The sequence below is a fragment of the Ahaetulla prasina genome, chromosome 5 (assembly GCF_028640845.1).
Source record: "Ahaetulla prasina isolate Xishuangbanna chromosome 5, ASM2864084v1, whole genome shotgun sequence".
NCBI classification, from domain to species: Eukaryota; Metazoa; Chordata; class Lepidosauria; order Squamata; family Colubridae; genus Ahaetulla; species Ahaetulla prasina.
The window spans coordinates 101,147,473-101,165,962 of NC_080543.1; the positions used below are offsets into that span (position 1 = coordinate 101,147,473).

Below are 18,490 nucleotides of genomic sequence, written 5' to 3' on the forward strand. Positions count from 1 at the left end.
GCAGTCACTAATCTCTCCAGAGTAAGGAAGATAATCAAGAAATCATAAAGTTGAAGAAAGTGACAAATATTAGACAGACAACACATTTACTATCACAGTAAAAACAATTTGCCTACAATTCAATGAAAAAAATGAATTCAGTTGATAATTTTTTAACAATTATCAGAGATCCAACAAAAAATTTAATTCTGAATTAAAGAATAAAATACAATATCAAAACTGTACTTTTTTCAGGACATTCTGGCACATAATTAAGATGGAAAAAGGCAAAGCAGCAATTTATCAGTTCATGAGTACAGAAATATATATATTGTAATCCAATTTGATTTTTTGCTTGTACATTCACTGTCTAAATAGCAGTCCCACGATACAGTGAAAGTTAAAAATACATTATTTTGAATAAAATTGATATAAACAAAATACTCCATCTTGGACAGTTCTCTGATAGCCACATGGTATATATAGTTATATAAAACAACAAATTCAGAAAGGGATGAATGACAAATTACTTAATGATTCTGCACAGTGATAAATCTGCACCAATATTTTGAGGTCATGTACTATGGTCTGACATGGATGTTTCTAACATCATGTCACTTTCATTCATTTCAATTTCAAAAGTTTCATCTAATGGAGGAGGGTCTTCTGTGGTTTTTCGTTGATGAGGTGTTTCCATTGCCATATTGCTTTCTTCTGTAGTTTGCCTTTCTATATCAAAGTCCAATGCACCCCATGCAGGGGAGATGATGTTCTTCAATGTCTTCATAGTATGCACATCAAAATCATAGCATCTGAGTTTATCCTTAATTGCAGTCCCTAAAAGAAATTGCTTAGGTTAATTTTTCATATAATTAAGACCTGTTTGACATGTCTTTCACTGTCTGATTATTCTTTTTTGTTCCATGTTGTGGGGCTTGAGAAGACTATTCTGTGTGTTCTTAACTACTTGATAAAATAATCTGATAAACTATCGGTAGTGAAGGAACCTTATTTCAACTTGGTTCATATTAAAATATGTTTTGCAAGTTTAATGTTCATTAAAACTTTAAACAAGGAGGTAAAAGTTAACACTAATATACAGCAAAAAAGGAAAAATAAAAGAGAAAGCAAGAAGAAAGCAAAAAGTGCAAAAAAAGGAGAAAACATAAAGAAAAATAGAAAAGAAAATATATATCAAGAAGTGGTTTATGATATTCTTCACAGCAATTATAAATATAGTATATATTAAAATATATTTTCTCTTCATATGGTGATGATGATGCCGCCTGGTCAACCATTCATTATGCCAAACAACAACATACAGTAAATGTTTGTTTGAGGTAACCACCACAGCCAGAATGGGAAGATATGAAAAAATATGAAAAACAGTACTCAAATAACAACTTACCAATGTAGGCTTCAGAATCTCCAATATACATTTCTATGCAATGTCCAAGCATAGTAACTGAAAATGTATCATCCCTCCTAAGACCAAGAGCCTGTTTTAAAAGGACAAACAAACAAATAAACCCAACTTTTTAACTATCTTTAACAGATTAAAATTCTATAAAGGATTGCCCTTTGTAGTCAAAATAGTATCAATAACATACAAGGGAGATGTATCAGCATGTTAGGAAGAATTCTTCATATGATTTGTCACAGACGAGGGTCGTTAGAAATATCCTACAGTGAGAATTCATTCCTCCCACCAAACAATTCAAATGAACTAAGCAACATGTTGACTACAAATTGAATGTTAATATAATGTTGATGGAAAGGGAAACATGTAAGAGAGTGGTGACAATCCTGAACATTTTGATATCCTATGCTTTCAAGTTATGATTCTTTACTGCACATTTTTGCTTGAACAAATAAACATATAATAAATAAAATATACACATACTGTATGAAAATAATCAATTGCACTTTCAAAGTTTCCCATCAGACTATGTATGTATCCAATTGCAGAATACGTGGAAGCATTTTGAGGGATCAAGACCAGAGCCTGACGATGGTATTCAAGAGCTTCTTCATATTTCCTTTTAAAATAAAGATAAATAATGCATTTGACAAATTACTACAATACATAATTAGCAAGATCCTTTTCTGCCCTCAATAAAAAGCTGGGCTGTATGGGATGTGAGTTTTTACTGGTGAGGGATACAGAAATATTATTCAGAGTCACTTGATTGTGAGATCGATAGCATATAAATTTGAAAGATAGTGGATATGCAATCATAACTGTGCACAGCCTCTTATAGGTAGAGATGTCGCTATATTCACAATGAACCAATCACATTCAAACTGAAGTTAAATAGTAGTAGATTCTTGCAATCAATTAAAGTGATTCTGATCAAGACCATATAAAGTTCAGCTGTTCTAGTAGAATTTTTCTGACATTTACTCAGTTGCCTCTCTTAGGAAAAGGTGTGGTCTGCAAAGAGCTTAGAAAGCATCAAAGGGATCTCATTGTTGAAAGGTATCAGCTAGGGGAAGGGTACAAAACAATTTCCAAGGTATTGGATAAACTATGAAACAGTGAGGACAGTCATCAAGTGCAGAAAATATGCTCAGCAACCAATAATGTTGGAAACTTGGGAAAGAATTTGGGTGAGGAATGTTAAATTTACACAAGCGCAAAATATGAGAAAATTTTTATAAGATGTTTTATAGATGGCATTTAGACCCCAAAAAATTGTCATGTATGTATCCTAATGTATAGGCTAAATGTTGGAGATGTGATTGTGAAGATGCCACTTATTACCATATATGGTGGACTTATAAAAAAGTTAAAGCATTTTGGATTAAAGTATGGTAGATTATGCAGAACATTTTGAAAAAGAAGATTTACTCCGCAGTTCTTTCTACTAGGAATAATTATGGATTGTACAGCTATAGAGACTAAATTGATTTTGAACTTAATAACAGCCGCAAGACTTTTGATTGCTCAATATTGGAAGAAAGAAGAATTACCTACAATTGAAGAATGGATACTTAAAGTGTCAAATCTGGCAGAAATGGCAAAAATTTCTGCTTATTTGAAAGACTATACACAAGAAAAATATATTTTAGAATGGAAAATGTGGATTGATTATATTCAAAATAAGTATCAGATAAAAAAATATCAAACAGCATATGAGTAAATTTAGGAAATATTTTGTATTAGATATATCTTTGAAAGAGAGGGGAATTGAGAGTGTGATTATGTGTGGAGTGACTAGAGATTATAATTTAAGATTTATTTTGGATTATGATTGTTAGTTTTGATACCCTGCATTTTGTTCTGGGAAGTTGGGGTGGGGGGTAAGGGGAAGGGGAACTGGGGGGGGGATGAGGGTAGAGGATGGAGTGATGGTTAATGTACAGGGATTATTGAAGATGTATAAATATAATTAATGTAGGGTCGGTTCTGCCCAGCTACCATTTTAGAATGGTGGGGAGGGAGAAAGGAGGAGAGAGTAGGAGGTAGGAAAGAGGAGAAGAGAGGGAGAAGAGGAAGGAAGAGGGGTAGAAGAGGGAGGAGAAAGGTGTAGGGCGGAAGGAGGAGAGGATGTAGATAAGAGAAGGGGAGGAAGGTCTGGAAAGTAGAAGAAGGTAGAAGAGGGAAGAGAGTTAAAAGGAGAGGGTGGTGATTGGGCAAGCCCGACTAATTGTATATGACTGTACAATGGATGAGTTGTTGGATATAAATGTAAAAATAAAACTTTTTTATATAAAAAAAAGTGCAGAAAATATGGCACAACAGGGACATTATCAAGTACTGGATGTCCATCCAAAATTGATGAAAACACAAGAAGAAAACTGGTACAAGAAGTTGCCAAGAGACCTACAGCAACATTATAAAGAAGCTGTAGGAATTTCTGGCAAATACTGGGTGTGTACTACATGTGACAACCGTCATGTCTGAACTGTGAAGTAGGGTGGCAAGATGGAAGCCTTTTCCTACAAAGAAAAACATCCAAGCCTGCTACATTTTGCAAAAATCTATATCAGGTCTGATAAAAGCATGTGAGAAAATGTGTTATGGTCTGAATTTTGGGGCAATAATTCCAAAAGGTAGGTTTTGGAAACATAAACAACACTGATCATCACTAAAAGTATGCCATACCCACAGTGAAGCATGGTAGTGGCAACGTTATGATTTGGAGCTGCTTTTCTTCAGCTGGAACTGGGGCTTTAATCAAGGTGGAAGGAATTATAAATAATTCCAAATATCAGTCAATTTTGGAACAAACCTTCAGGTCTCTGCTAAAATGCTGAAGATGAAGAGGAATTTCACCTTTCAGCATGACATTGGCCCAAAACATACCTCCAAATCAACAAAAAAATTGGATCTACCAGAAGATCAAAATTTTGGAATGGCCTAGCCAGAGCCCAGACCTGAATCCAATTGACAATCTGTGGGGTGACCTGAAAAGGGCTACGCACAGGAGATGCCCTTGCAATCAGACATATGAGTGGCTCTTATGCAAGGAAGAGTGGGCAAAGATTCCCAAGACAAAATGTGCCAACCTGATAGACTCCTATCCCAAAAGACTGAATGCCGTCATAAAATCAAAATGTACTTCAACAAAGTATTAGTTTAAGGGTGGCCACACTTATGCAACCAAGTTATTGTTATTCTCCCCCAAAGTTTTGACTTTGTTTTTCAATTGTATTATACAGCTTATATGTTCTATTAAAGGAAGAAAATATTCTGAAGTGATGTATCTTGTTCAGATTGTTTTAAATCTCAAAACTGGCATTTTAACAGGGGTATAGACTTTTTATATCCACGGTAGGTAGGAAGGCAGGCAGGTAGGTAGAGCGATTTCCCTAATCAAGTCCAACAGGAAACAAATAACTAAAATAACAAAAAAATTAATAAAATAAAATAAACAACCCTTCACCATTATACCACACCAGTTCTTACACTTTGCCTTTACCTTCTGGGATGTTTTTTTCCAGTCTCTACCTATACAGTTCTAAGATTTTCATAAGTTATAGAACTGGGACTAACATAAACTTAATAACTACTATTTATTCAATCTCCACATGCACATACTTACTTCAGTTTTCTGCACACATGACCCAAGTTATTTAGTAAAGGCTCCCATTTATCTACAGTCACCTGTAGCAAAAGAACATCACATATAAAGAAATATCATTCTGAGGAAAGCCCCCACTTAAATAATTATGTCAGAGAGTGTGTATGTGTGTATAAGAAAATCTTCAAATGGATTCAATTTAATGCCATGAAACCCTTTTACAATGCCAAACTATGCAACGTATTATAAACGAATAAAGAATTCATTATAAATTCTTTCTCAATAATGTATAACAGAAGCCAGAATATTTGGGGTTTCTTGATGGATATTTTCCCATTGAATAGTAATCAACTCCTACATCAGGGATGTCAAACTCGATTTCATTGAGGGCCACATCAAGGTTGTGTTTGACCTGGGGAGCTGGGGTAAGTGTGGCCAGGGTGGGCATAGCCAGCTCAATGTCACTTGTGTTGGGGGTGCCTGTGGTGGCCCGAGAGCTCTACCAGCAAAAATGGGCTCCCAAGCTCCATTTTTGGCTGCAATGGTCTCCTGCAACCCTCTGGCAGCAAAAATGGAGCTCGGGAGGGTCATGCAAGCTCCATTTTTGGCTGTGATGGTCTGCTGCAACCCTTTGCTAGCGAAAAAGCTCAGAAGGGCCATGTGAGCTCCTTTTTTGGCTCTGACGGCTTCCTGCAACCCTCTGCCAACGAAAATGGAGCTGCTCCATTTTCTCTGGCAGAGGCACCACAGGCTGGTCCTTCGCTGTTTCCAGGGCAGCCCCATGGGCCAGATCTAAGCACCCCCCAGGCCAGATCCAGCCCTTGAGTTTGACACCCCTGCCCTACATTATAAGTTCTGGTTAGATTAATTGAGAGGTTTACTATGCAGCATTAGGAAGTTCTTTTGAGATTATTATTATCTGGAAAAAGACAATATTGGCTAGCAAAAATTTAAACAGCGAATTAATAAGTTATAATGACCGAAAAACAGTATAATGTACCAAACCTACTTTTTCCTATTAGTAGCCAACTCTCTGAATTTAATATCAATTGCAGCTTCCAATTCATTTTCGAGGGTAGAGTATGTTGCATGAGGTGACAATGGCATGAATCACATTCAGATGGGTTTTCTACATCAAAAATCTCCGCATGCCCATCAAAGCTGGGCAAATGTCAGTCACTCCCTCAATCTGCTACTCGAACAGTAAGTAGTGGCTCAGGGGCTAGGACGTTGAGCTTGTCGATCAAAAGGTCGGCAGCTCAGCGGTTTGAATCCCTAGTGCTGCCGTGTAACGGCGTGAGCTCCCGTTACTTGTCCCAGCTTCTGCCAATTTAGCCGTTTTGAAAGCACATAAAAATGCAAGTAGAAAGAATAGGGACCACCTTTGGTGGGAAGGTAACAGCGTTTCGTGCGCCTTTGGCATTGAGTCATGCCGGCCACATGATCACGGAGACATCTTCGGACAGCGCTGGCTCTTTGGCTTTTAAACGGAGATGAGCACCGCCCCCTAGAGTCGGCAATGACTAGCACATATGTGCGAGGGGAACCTTTACCTTTACCTTAATGACCATGATTGTACCTATTTGTACAAATATTGGGATCTGCAGCTACATCAGCTCTGTATTGCAATATGGATGAGGAAAACTGCTGTAGGAATTCATTTCTTGGTTTTGGTTAAGGTATGTTGCTGATACTCAATTGTACATCACCACTCTTTGGCTAGCCAGACATACTGTGGAGATTCTAACCTATGTGTCTTGACACCATGAGAACTAGATAAATTATAATAAGCTCAGATTAATTCTGATAATGGAGTGGATAATTGTAGGTAATAAATCTATCTTAATACGATTCCCTTGTTCAGCTCTGGACTGGGTTCCATCCCCTTTAAAAAAGCAGATCACTAATTTGGGGCTCTTCCAGTATGTATGGTTGCTGTTCAAGTAGCAGATTGAGGGAGTGACCACAACATTTGCCCAGCTTTGATGGGCATGCAGAGATTTTTGATGTAGAAAACCCATCTGAATGTGATTCATGCCATTGTCACCTCATGCAACATACTCTACCCTCGAAAATGAATTGGAAGCTGCAATTGATATTAAATTCAGAGAGTTGGCTACTAGTAGGAAAAAGTAGGTTTGGTACATTATACAGTTTTTCGGTAGTTTCATTGGCTACTTATTGGTTTCCAGGTTCAATTCAAGGTGCTGGTTATCACCTGTGAAGCCTTATATGAATTGAGACGATATGTACAAGGCCATGTATATACATTCTGAAGTTTTCATCAGCTGAATACTGGGGGCTAAGAGATCTTCTACACTTATATTTTAAAACAGCACTAGCTTGTAGCGAACAGTATTAGTAAGAAAAATATATGTAACTAAATACCTCACTTCCAATAGCTTTGATCTTTTCTAGTGCATCAAGAAACCACTTTTCTGAAGTTTTCCAGCTGAAAGAAAGTAAAGCACTTCATATGAAATTTTAGGTCTTTTCAATTTTTAAAAAAAAAATATAAATGAAAGGATATTTTATTTTGTGCACAGAACAGATGTATTTAATTATTTATATTTTATCAGAAATAATTAGGTATTAATCCATTCTATCATTATTCATATTCCAAGGCACCAGTGAAAATGTAATAATCATGGACTTAATTAGGTTATTTTTTTATTATGAGCGTGAAAGGAGACCAAGATCCTGAAGTCAATGTAAGATCTCTCCAGCCACATTTGAATAAAAAATACATGTGGGTACTGCTTTAACAGATAAATTAATACATAAATTATAAACATGGATAGGGGAAAGTAAACCAAACTTTTTCAATATTGTTGCTCATCAAAAATGCTAATAGACTTTCTTATTCCTTTGTTTCTCTTACTGCCTTGGGAATTTATGAACATATTATGGCTGATGAAGTCCAGTTTCTATTTCTCAAAAGAACAAGTGTGTATGAAACATTGATACATTAAACATGATGATGTCTTAAGCATAAAATCTGTCCACTGTGATATTTTCAATGCATAAGAAATAAATATGTCTTTGATTTTCTTTTGTTAATTATGTTAAACACTTTGGAGGAAAAATAAATTAAGAATGCAGCATGAAAAGTATATTTTTTTAAAAAGCCGACACATTTACATGCTTTTCTAAAGTCAGCAATTTGTGAAATTATTGGCGGTGGGCGGGGGGTAGTACAAGAATATATTGACTATTTAAAGTTGAAAGAAATAATTCTCAGGTTTTAAAAATAACATTTATAGTCATGGGAAAAAAGTCATTGCTCTCTGTCAGCACATATATTCTTTGTTATATTAAGTTTAATAATTATAACAGCAGTAATAAAAGCTGCTATTGTAGCCCTGTAATTTAATCTAGTACGTAGAATAATATGCAGTATACAGCAGTATGCTTTCATGTGTACAAACCGTCACAAAAAATACTTACTCTCCATTCTGAAATGCTACCACCCCAACTTCATGCATAACAAAAGGATCCTCAGGTGCAATACTTAAAGCTTGGCTGAAGAAGCGTTCAGCTAATTTTGAATTGTTAGTCAATCCATATTCTAGTCCAATGTACAACATTGGCAAATGGCAACTGCAAAAACAAAGATATTTAAGATAAAAGGGAGAAAAATGCATTTACTTTTCAGCTACAACATAAAACTATCAGAACACTATAAATTTTCTTATTATTATGAAAGCATAAATCTTAAAGTAGAATACAGAACCATATTATAAAATATATTCCTCCCCCAAAATATATTCCACTCACCAATTCATGAAATACAGTTACAAAGTTCAGTTAGACAGGGCTAATATGTATCCTAGTGTAAATGCTAACCTGTTTTAATTCTATTTTTCATTAAATATGAAGCTTCTCTCAAATTGCCATCGAATTCCATTGATTTTACAAATGAAGGAAAATATATGGGTAATGCAGTAGAATGTAGCTTCCAAGATCTGCATGTGTGCATTGCACTTGCATCACATACTACCCAGGGACTACAAGGACAAATCATTCATTGCATAGATCAGAGGTCTCCAACCTTGGTCCCTTTAAGACTTGTGGACTTCAACTCCCAGAATTGAAAGCAAAGCTGGCTGAGGAACTCTGGGAGTTGAAGTCCACAAATTTTAAAGGGACCAAGGTTGGAGACCCCTGGCATAGATGACTTGGAGGTGGGAGATACTTCTAATATAATCTACCGGATTCCCTGCATGGATTGTCCCTGTGACTATATAGGACAGACGGGGAGGAAGCTAACCACCAGATTATAAGAATACAAGCAAGTGGTCAGATGAGGAGACCCAAACTCATTGGTAGCCTCATACTGCAATGAACAAGGAGATACATTCAATTTCACAGCTACAAAAATTGTTGGCTGTACAGTTACAAAGATAGCCAGGGAAATGATTGAAGCCTGGGAAACAGGCCCCTTGTCAGTCAACAGGAGTGCTGATTTACCACCAGCTTATCAGGTACTAGGTGCCAAGGCCTTGGCAGCACAAGGAAACAACAGCCAATCATTGGCCATCAACACGCCAATCAACCAATAGGAAAGTGCCACATACTTATGACTCATAGAATAGTCCAAAGCACATATTCCAATTGAGAGAAGTTCCCCGAGGATGAGCTCCAGTATGAGTCTGAAAGCTCAGAAGAGTAAACTTCTGTTCCTGGTGACCAACCCAGATTGGAACTTGCATTCATATTCCCTGGGAATTGGAATTGTGACATACCCCTTCATCAACTGGGCAGCTGTGAAATAAGCAGCCATGGCCTGATCGTGCTCACTCTCAACTGCAAATGAATGTCCATAAGCTATCCATGCTGGCCCATATGTTCTCTCTAGTGTAGTGGCTTTACTGAAACAGAGGGGGGAAAAAACAAATTTCCAAAACAACAGTTTATTAAACTTGCAATTTTATAAATATTTAATAAGTAATTCTTAACAGAAATGCTATACTTCAAAACATAGATTGTAAGAATGACAAACATTCTTAGCTTGAAATTCTCAAGAAGTAAAACTTACCTGAGGTATCTTCTGGCATGTTCATTTTTATGGCCAACCATGAGATAATAGCATCCTACAGCAAACCAAGAGACCTAAAACCAAAAATTAAATTAAACATAAAATAAATTACAGTAATATAAATTAGAAAAGGTAACACTTCTAGTATATAAATGCAGATGTGATTCTGTATCTTTAAAAGGCATATATGTAAATGTTTATACTGTACTCCTCTCTTGACTGCACTTGTTATGTTTTATCTTAATATTTTAATGTTTTATTGATTTTATTGTAATTTATTTGTAGTAAGCTATCCAAAATTGTTGAGAATCAGGTGGCATACAAGTTTAATAAATTATTATTACTGTGTTTTTAACTGTTTTGATAGCCTTGCTCTGACAAATACATATGTAGTTGCCAGTGGGTTTTTTTCTATACACTTTCTTGAAAATTTGCTCCTGTTTGAGACAATTCCTTATTTTCGTAGTGCTGAATTCACAGCATTTTGTGGCTGAGAAAATATTTTCTTAGATGGCAAGCAGAAAGCAGAATGGATTCTGATAACATTATAAGTATTGTGTGTATTTAAGACAGCATGATGGTAAGTAGCATAACCCCTTTCGTTCTGATGCATTTTACATTAAACATGGTAATATTGGTAACTTTAGTTTAAATAAGAATATCCTTCCAGAATCCTAGCTATGCTAGCATTCCATTCTGTGTCACCTCATTTTTCTGAGGCCTTGGTAACATAATTGCTTTTTTACATGCTTGAATAAAAAACAAAACATAAAGAGACAATTTTCACTTTTCTTTTTCTGATCTTCTCAGCACTTCATTATTATATAACGTGCATTTTTATTAACAATGTCCTCTAGGAAAAACTCTGCAGCATCTGATTAATGAAAATCTGTCATCACCTCATCCTTCTGCAATCACAAACTTTCATACAACAATAGAATGGAGCATATTCCTGCTCCAAAGCCAAGATAAGTATCAGAGACAAACGTTCAATTCCCCAGAATCGGAAATCCCCCAATACCTGACTAGAGAATCTAATGCCAAGGTCTACATTTCCTCAGAAATTCTTTACATGGCAAGGGTCCAAGGCCTTGTACCTTCCCACTTTACAAAAAAGAATATTATTCCAATATACACTTCCAAAATTATAATACAGCTGACCCTCATCATGGCAGATGGATCAAATTCAAATATTTAGATTTATTGCCACCTTCTCACATAAATTGTGTCTGAACTGGAATATTTATATTAGACACTTTCTTGAGTGTTTGTGTACAAATCAGCTTTAAAATCCTCACTTAGACATATCAAATTGTGTATTTTACGTATTAATGTTGGTCATTTATTTAATAGTAGAGCTATTAAAAAATAAATAACTTACAGGATTATTTGGATACAAATCCACCAGTTTATGAGAGAGATAGAAAAGTTCTAGAAAAATAGAATGAATATGTTCAGCACCATTTACATCAAGCACAATAATTATATCAGTATGTAAACTGAAAAGAAACCAGATTAAAAATATTTTTAATGATTAAAAATAACAAAAAGACCAGAACCAGTGGTAGAAAGTTACACTATGAAATCTAATTTCCAAATCTCCTTTTTGACAATTTCAAAAACATACAGACATCAGTTACTTTATCTAATTAACAGGATAACATGTGAGCTACATATTAATTAAACAGTAATACAGGTATAATTTTCATTTACTGGATCGACTTCCAATTCCCATTTTATAAGATACCAACTTTTTTGGTAGAAACAAGTGTCTGAATGTGTCTCGTCTCTACCAACTTCTTAAGTCCTGTTTTTTCCCCAATACAAATGAATCAACAATGTCTTCGTGATTTGCACTGTGATAAGCACTACATGCTTAACCTAGAAAATATTGTAAAATTAGGTGCAATATTGACTCATTTTTGTTACATATTATAAATTATAAAACACAAAATCATTTTTTCTTGTAAAAGGAATATTTTTTAAAATGTTTGTAATGCAGACCCAAAAGTATGGTGCAATTATTTATCCATGTTTGAAAAAATAATTAAATTTTACAAGCAAACTCTTGGGTTAATATTATTCATTAAATATGGAAATAAATTACATTACAAATAGAAAGGAAACAGAGCCTCTCTCAGCCCATTGGCGGATGTATAATGAAGGGGTGGATGATGAAGTACATACAGCCTGCCCGTCCAAGCCCCACTCACCTTGCTGCCCAGGGGCTCCTCAGTAGAAAAAGTGGCAGGAGTGGGACTGAGGGATTTGCAATCTCCTGCTGACTTCCCATTGATTTTGCTTGCGGGAAGCCAGAAGAGAAGGCTGCAAATGGTGATCATGTGACTGAGGAGAGGTGCATCTTTAAGTGCAAGCCAGTTGCAATCACATGACTACAGAGATGCTGTAACTGCTGCAATATCAAGGAACAGTCATAAGTTCCCCTTATTTAGTATCATCATAACTTTGGTTGCTTAACTATTAGTCTCAGCTGAGCACTACCTGTAGGCTTTTGTCCTGGTGAAGCAAATTTAACTTCATTATATCCTTAAGGGTTCACTGAGCCACATAAAGAAGTTTTTTGGGTTCAGCAATTAAAAGTCTTGAAAAGTGTCATACAGTCCCCGTCTTTCTCCAAAAGTCCTTGCATTTGTGGGAATTGGGTGATGTCTTGGTGTGGTTGCTAGTTTTGTAGCTATAATTGCTGCTAAGCTCCCAAGCCTAGCTCCAGGCATGGGTCAAGCCAAGGTGCTTACAGTCTGGCAGCTGTCAGGATCCAAAACTAAGAATGAAAGGTGATGATTTTTCAAAGCTGAATTCTTTATTTTTTCCCCTCTATCTATAGACAAGAATGTTGCCGGACTAAGCCTGGCAGGCCTCCACTATCCTCATCTACCATATACTGATCAGGGAGGTGCTATCTCTTTCTTTCACACAAAATAGCTAGACTGAGTTGTCCCTTATTCCTCTGCAGTGCAGCCCCTTCCTCCTATTACGGTCAGTTACATCACCTTTCCCTCTGAAAACCCCTTACTCCTCCTTCATTTTGTTCTCAATAACAAATTATTTATATCTTTAGATACAAAGTGCCTGTTCATGAGTTCACAATAAAAGCAACATCAGGAAAATAAAATAAAGGAATTGCCTGGAAACTAAAAGTAATCTGCTCATTTTCAACATGCATAAAACAATTTCTCACCATTTGCTTTATTCAGCTCCACAAGTGTCCCAATATGTACAGGTAAACAACTGGCATGGAACGGATCCTTTTCCATTACTCTACAAATAAGCCCAAATAAGATCTTATACTTTTTAGAAAGTCACTTCAAGTACAACCAAAACATTATTATTGATCTTCAGAGTGGAAACCCTAAAGGACTGCAATTTCTTAAAACACACAAACCCAAATAATCAGTTTCATTCAAATTCCTTTAATTCCTTATTCAGGAATAGAGATTCTATACTTATGAAACCTTGGAAAGCCATGTCGACATTTAGCTAAAGAAAAATAGCTGTGCCTGGTATGCTCATTTACAGCAGTATAAATGAGAAATGGAAGCGCTTTACCCTTAGAACACCCACAGTTCTTGAACTGGGATTCCAGTTTAGGGATACATTGCAAAAACGGTTGTACTTAAACTGGAGGTAAATTCATGTAGAGCCTATAGAGAATGGCCATGAAGGACAAGAGGAAGAGAGACTACCAAGGCAATCCCCATGAAAGCAGGGCTTGGGCACATTCCAAGAAACTAATTTCATTAAACTTCTCGAAAAGAAGTTGACATGGAGGAAAAGTGAGGGAGGGGAAAATGCAAAATTCTGTTAGTGTAGCAGTTACAATAAAGTAGTCTTGGCCTATATGACATTGGTTTCTTAATCTTGTCTACCTTATAGGACTGAGGTTTCAATATATCTTGATAAAGGAGCAATTAGTAATTGCTTGTTTGTGAGTTGAGGCTCCAGTCTGGGACTGCTCCTGCCAAGATGCTTACACAGAGTCTGCTTTTCTTTGTTAGCATAAAGGCAGTATTTAAGACTGAAAAAAGATTAAGTGGGTCAAACAGCTGAAGAACAACTGTCCCAAAACAATAAAAAGAATGAAAAGATGGATTACAGAGATGATTTTGTGCTCCTATAGAACTATTTCATCAATATTGTTGCTTAGAAGAGAAAACAATATTCCTTTTCCACTTCCAGAATGCCACAGGCCCAGTTCCTGATACTAGAAAAATGTTGGTAGCCTATCTTCATAGCATTTTTCCTCAGAACCTTCTGACATTCCCCAAAGTGGCCTTATCCTCATAGAGCTCTCTATGGGTGAAGTTCCTTTCCAAGATCAGAAGCTAAGGAAAGGGCATCTCTACTTATTCTAATTCTTTGCATGACAATCCCTTACTGTACTGCATTACAAAGCCTTAACTGACTCAACATAGCAAAGAATATAAGCACATAATTAATTGCTTTATGTTTATAAACTAAAACAGATAAGCTTTCAACCATTTTAATAAACAGAATAAACAATTATTTCACAAGGATGCTAACATATGTAAGAATGATCACAAGTAAATTCTATTATCACAAATGCAAATACTTACACAGAAGTAAGTTTGTAGCACATTTTAAAATCACAGTTATAATAATGCCTTTCTGCTAGAGACACTACTACATCGAGATTATCTTGAAGACCATCTACAGATTCAGGAATCAGTGTTTCACTAGGTTTATTGTACTGAAAGGCATAAGAAATTTCAGTTGAGAAACGAATAGCACCTCAGAAGAATAGTAAAACTTATCAGAGAAAACAGATCCTTTTCACCTTAGTTCAAAAAGCCTGTTTGCTCTAGAAATATTTGCTTAGTAAGATAAAATACATTTATTTTATTTAAACCAAAGGATGTTTACTGATATGGACTTACTTATCACATTTTATCCTTTCAACAGTTCAAATATTCAAGGTATCATTTAGTATCTTCCTCAAATGCATTGTCACAGGTAATACTCGAGTCCTTACTCATGCCCACCCTGTATCAACCATTTTGTTTGCTAAAAACTGAGATTTTTGTTTCTCTAAGCCCCTGTGCTCTAGAAAGTTCTAGAGAAAAAAAACCTATTAGAGGAAATGAAATTTACCTTTGAACTCCCAGCTTTGTTTACTTTTTTGCACTTTCACCTATATTGGCCAAATTCCTTGTGTGTCCAATCACACTTGGCCAATAAAAAAATTCTATTCTCTGCCTAAATAAGCCCTTGCTATGGCCAAGGGAATACTTTTCCTATCCTTTTCTTTGAATTTAATCTGATGCTAAGAATGTCCCTTTTAATAGAGGAAGAAAGGAAAGCTGTATTTATTCCAAGTTTCAGGTCCTTCATGAACATCAATTTGTGGGGGTGGGGCGGGGGTGGCACTGATAGTCTGTGATCAGGGATGCCGATCTGGGATGTGAGTACCTATGTGTGAAATTGAGCCACAAGGATACATTAGTGATCTAGAGGTGTATCAACTGCCCAGCAGGATGCCTCTGGAAGACCTTCATGTCTCTGGGAGACCTTCATGCCCATGTCTTGTTTGCTATATCTGGTGAGGCCTCTATCAGTTTGTCTCAAGTAATCTTACGTAAATGCCTAATTTTTTCACAGATATTATGTGATCTGCATGTGAAAGGATTTTGGTCATATACAGATTATATCTATAGATGATAATGGCAGCCATCTCTGTGAGTTGCACAGGGTCCTTTAGATGTCTGCCGCAGATATCTACTGGATCTGGATAGTTTCCAGAGGGCTCCTGAGGAGTTCCCCAGTGCCCTAGCACAGAACTCCCCAACCCCCGGGCCGTGGCGTGTTCAAAACTGGGCTATACAAGTGGTGGGCGACTGCATGCATGTGCAAGAAGCTTCCCTCGTGCAAACAACAGCCACTTGTACTTACACGCAAAGTTCCCCTTGCATGAGTGGTGGCTGCTTGCGCTTATGTGCAAAAATCCCTTCTTGCAAGAGGTGGCTGTGCATGCACCATGCACACAAATGGAGTGGTATGTGCCTGCCCGCGCTCACCTGCCACTCAGAACTATCCCCTCTCCCACCCCACTGGGCCACCAAGACAGAAAGGTTGGAGATCGCTGCTCTAGCAGGCAACTCTGCTCAAAATGTTCTAAGCACTGGCAACAGAAGATGAGCCAAGCCCTGGATGAGACTGCTTTTATTTTTGAGAAGTTGTAATTCTGAATCAGTATTATTTACTTTTTATGCTTACTGCATATGTTTTGAATTGTGTTTCTTTATATTTTGTTAACCACTGAGTCTCTGATAATTAAATACAAATATAATAAATTAATAAAGATTGAAATCTCCATTTTTCCTATCAGCTTTCACCATTTGAGCCCTCACATGCTGAGTCACTATGGGCCGTAAAGCATTATTTCAAGGTCTGGTAACTTTGAACAGTCATTAAACAACAGTCATGAGTCAAGGATTACCTGTAGTATTTATTTTTTAAAATTACCTTTTTTAATTTGTTCTCAAACAGAAAATGCAGTAATACTTGTTCTTCTTCTGTACACTGTTTTCTAAGAGGTAGAGATTCAAGTAGTTCTTTTTCTGAAAATAAAATGAAGTAAAGATTTAAAAACTGTATAGCATCCAAATGTTCCTATTTTTTTCATATATCAGGGTTTTACATTTCACTAGCATCTCAGCAATTTGTTTAAGGACAGAGAAAAAATTGGCAAGTCTTTCTCCTAGTGCTCAGCAATGTCCTAAAACCTAAATCTTGTAAAATGATTAGTGAAGCTACTTTGTAAAGACTAACTAATGGGTTCTATATACAATATGTTGTATAAAGTTTTTTTTTAACTATGGGAAGAAAAAATATTATCCAAACCTTCTTCTGCTGTTAACATATGGTGTGATGTTAGAAGGTCAAATGCTTCAAAACAGTAAACATCAAGTTTCAAAGCCTCTTTGTAGCTGAATGTTGCTAGAGTTCTGTTATCAAGAGCATCATAGATCTTCCCTCTCAAAAGGCAAATTGAACTTTTGATCTAATAAGAAAGAATGGTTAGAATCCAGAGACTAAATCTGGGTTTTCAATTAGAAGTTGAGCCCAAATTACGTCTGAGAAATAGATTGTGTTTTTTTTAATTGTATGTGCCTTTCCACAGATTTTTTTATATAAAGCTCTATAAACTGAGTCATTGTCTATTTAAATTAGGAAGGAAAAAGATTATACCCACTTGTATCCTTTTACTGTAAGATTGCTTTTCCCCTCTTAGGACCCTCCAGTTTTGTTGAGAAAGGCTTTTTAGAGGACATCAGACTGAAGTTGGTATGAATAAAATATGGGTCTATGTAGACACAATGGAGATTCCTAAAATATTTTATTTTTATCTAGCTAAAGTTAGATCTTCCAATAACCCTCCAAAACTTACTCCCAAGTAACACTTACTGACGTTTGTGAAATTTCCCAGTCATTAGAACAGTCTTTCACTGCACTTTCATCCTTCAAGTATTTTTCAAACAATCTTTTGTTGATTGGTTCTTCCATGTCAAGTATATCAAGAGCCTGCTGATATTCTTTTGCAGCATACTACACAGAGAAACTCAGAGTATGAACATTTACAATTGAAGCAGCAGTGTGTAGAAAATAAAATATTGCTTAACCAATCCACATACATCACAATTACATGTTTAAAGACAATTCTACCTTCATACATCTACCCACCCTCCATTATACTAGATTTATGTCTTACCTCCTGTTTATAATCTATACAATGCTTCAATTTCCATTCACTTGTTCCATTATTTGAATTCTAATTATTTTATCCATGCTTTTTAATTCCATTCCCCATTTCTCTGTTTTCCTCTAAAAATTAACACCTTAAGAAATAAACTGAAGATAGCTATTTATTCTCATGGTTCTACACCAACTCACATAGCTACAATTGAGTTGCCTTGTGATGAGACGGGTGGCAACCAAATGTAATAAATAAATAAACAAAATAGTTCATATAAAATACTTATATTAATTCAATGTTGTTAATACTATAGTTTTGTGCCCTTGCAAAAGGAAAATATTAAAAAAAATTATAATGTTTAAAGTATCATCTGAACTGTAGCTTATTTAAAATTAGAAGATAGACAAAAATCAAATTTTTAAATTTTGATTTGTGAATTTTTTTTATTCTCACTGGCAATTTACTAGAAGTGTATTGCAGGTCACTAAATACTTACATGACATCTAGCTGCAAGGTATTGACATGCTTCATGTAACTAAAGAAAATAGAAACTCTAATTAGTTTTCAGTGGAAGATGAACGGCATTAAGAGGACTTGATGCTCAATATCCGGGCATTCCGGACATCAATTCTGGGCATTCCATCAGCCGAGGGCCCAAGGTAGGGGTGGGGGGGTGGCGGTTGTGATTAACGAAAGTTTAGAGCCGAGGGAGTC

The 18,490-nt window shown here is 36.0% G+C and overlaps 1 protein-coding gene across 2 annotated transcripts in view; it reads right to left on the reverse strand.

The window, feature by feature from the left end:
• Nucleotides 1–76: 76 nt before the first annotated feature.
• Nucleotides 77–18,490, reverse strand: part of CDC16 (cell division cycle 16) — a 28,522-nt gene continuing 10,108 nt past the window's right edge. Inside the window, exons 4-18 of one of the 2 annotated variants that reach the window (XM_058185951.1) lie at nt 18,273–18,311; nt 17,488–17,628; nt 16,924–17,083; nt 16,546–16,640; nt 14,640–14,773; nt 13,244–13,323; nt 11,426–11,475; nt 10,045–10,118; nt 9,752–9,877; nt 8,454–8,606; nt 7,395–7,458; nt 5,028–5,089; nt 1,883–2,018; nt 1,388–1,478; nt 77–816 (exon numbers count right to left, since the gene is read on the reverse strand). In XM_058185951.1, the coding sequence (XP_058041934.1) occupies nt 554–816; nt 1,388–1,478; nt 1,883–2,018; nt 5,028–5,089; nt 7,395–7,458; nt 8,454–8,606; nt 9,752–9,877; nt 10,045–10,118; nt 11,426–11,475; nt 13,244–13,323; nt 14,640–14,773; nt 16,546–16,640; nt 16,924–17,083; nt 17,488–17,628; nt 18,273–18,311 (1,668 nt within the window). In that variant the 3' untranslated portion in view covers nt 77–553. The remainder of the gene's footprint in view (nt 817–1,387; nt 1,479–1,882; nt 2,019–5,027; nt 5,090–7,394; nt 7,459–8,453; nt 8,607–9,751; nt 9,878–10,044; nt 10,119–11,425; nt 11,476–13,243; nt 13,324–14,639; nt 14,774–16,545; nt 16,641–16,923; nt 17,084–17,487; nt 17,629–18,272; nt 18,312–18,490) is intronic. The other variant, XM_058185953.1, reaches the window with a different exon arrangement.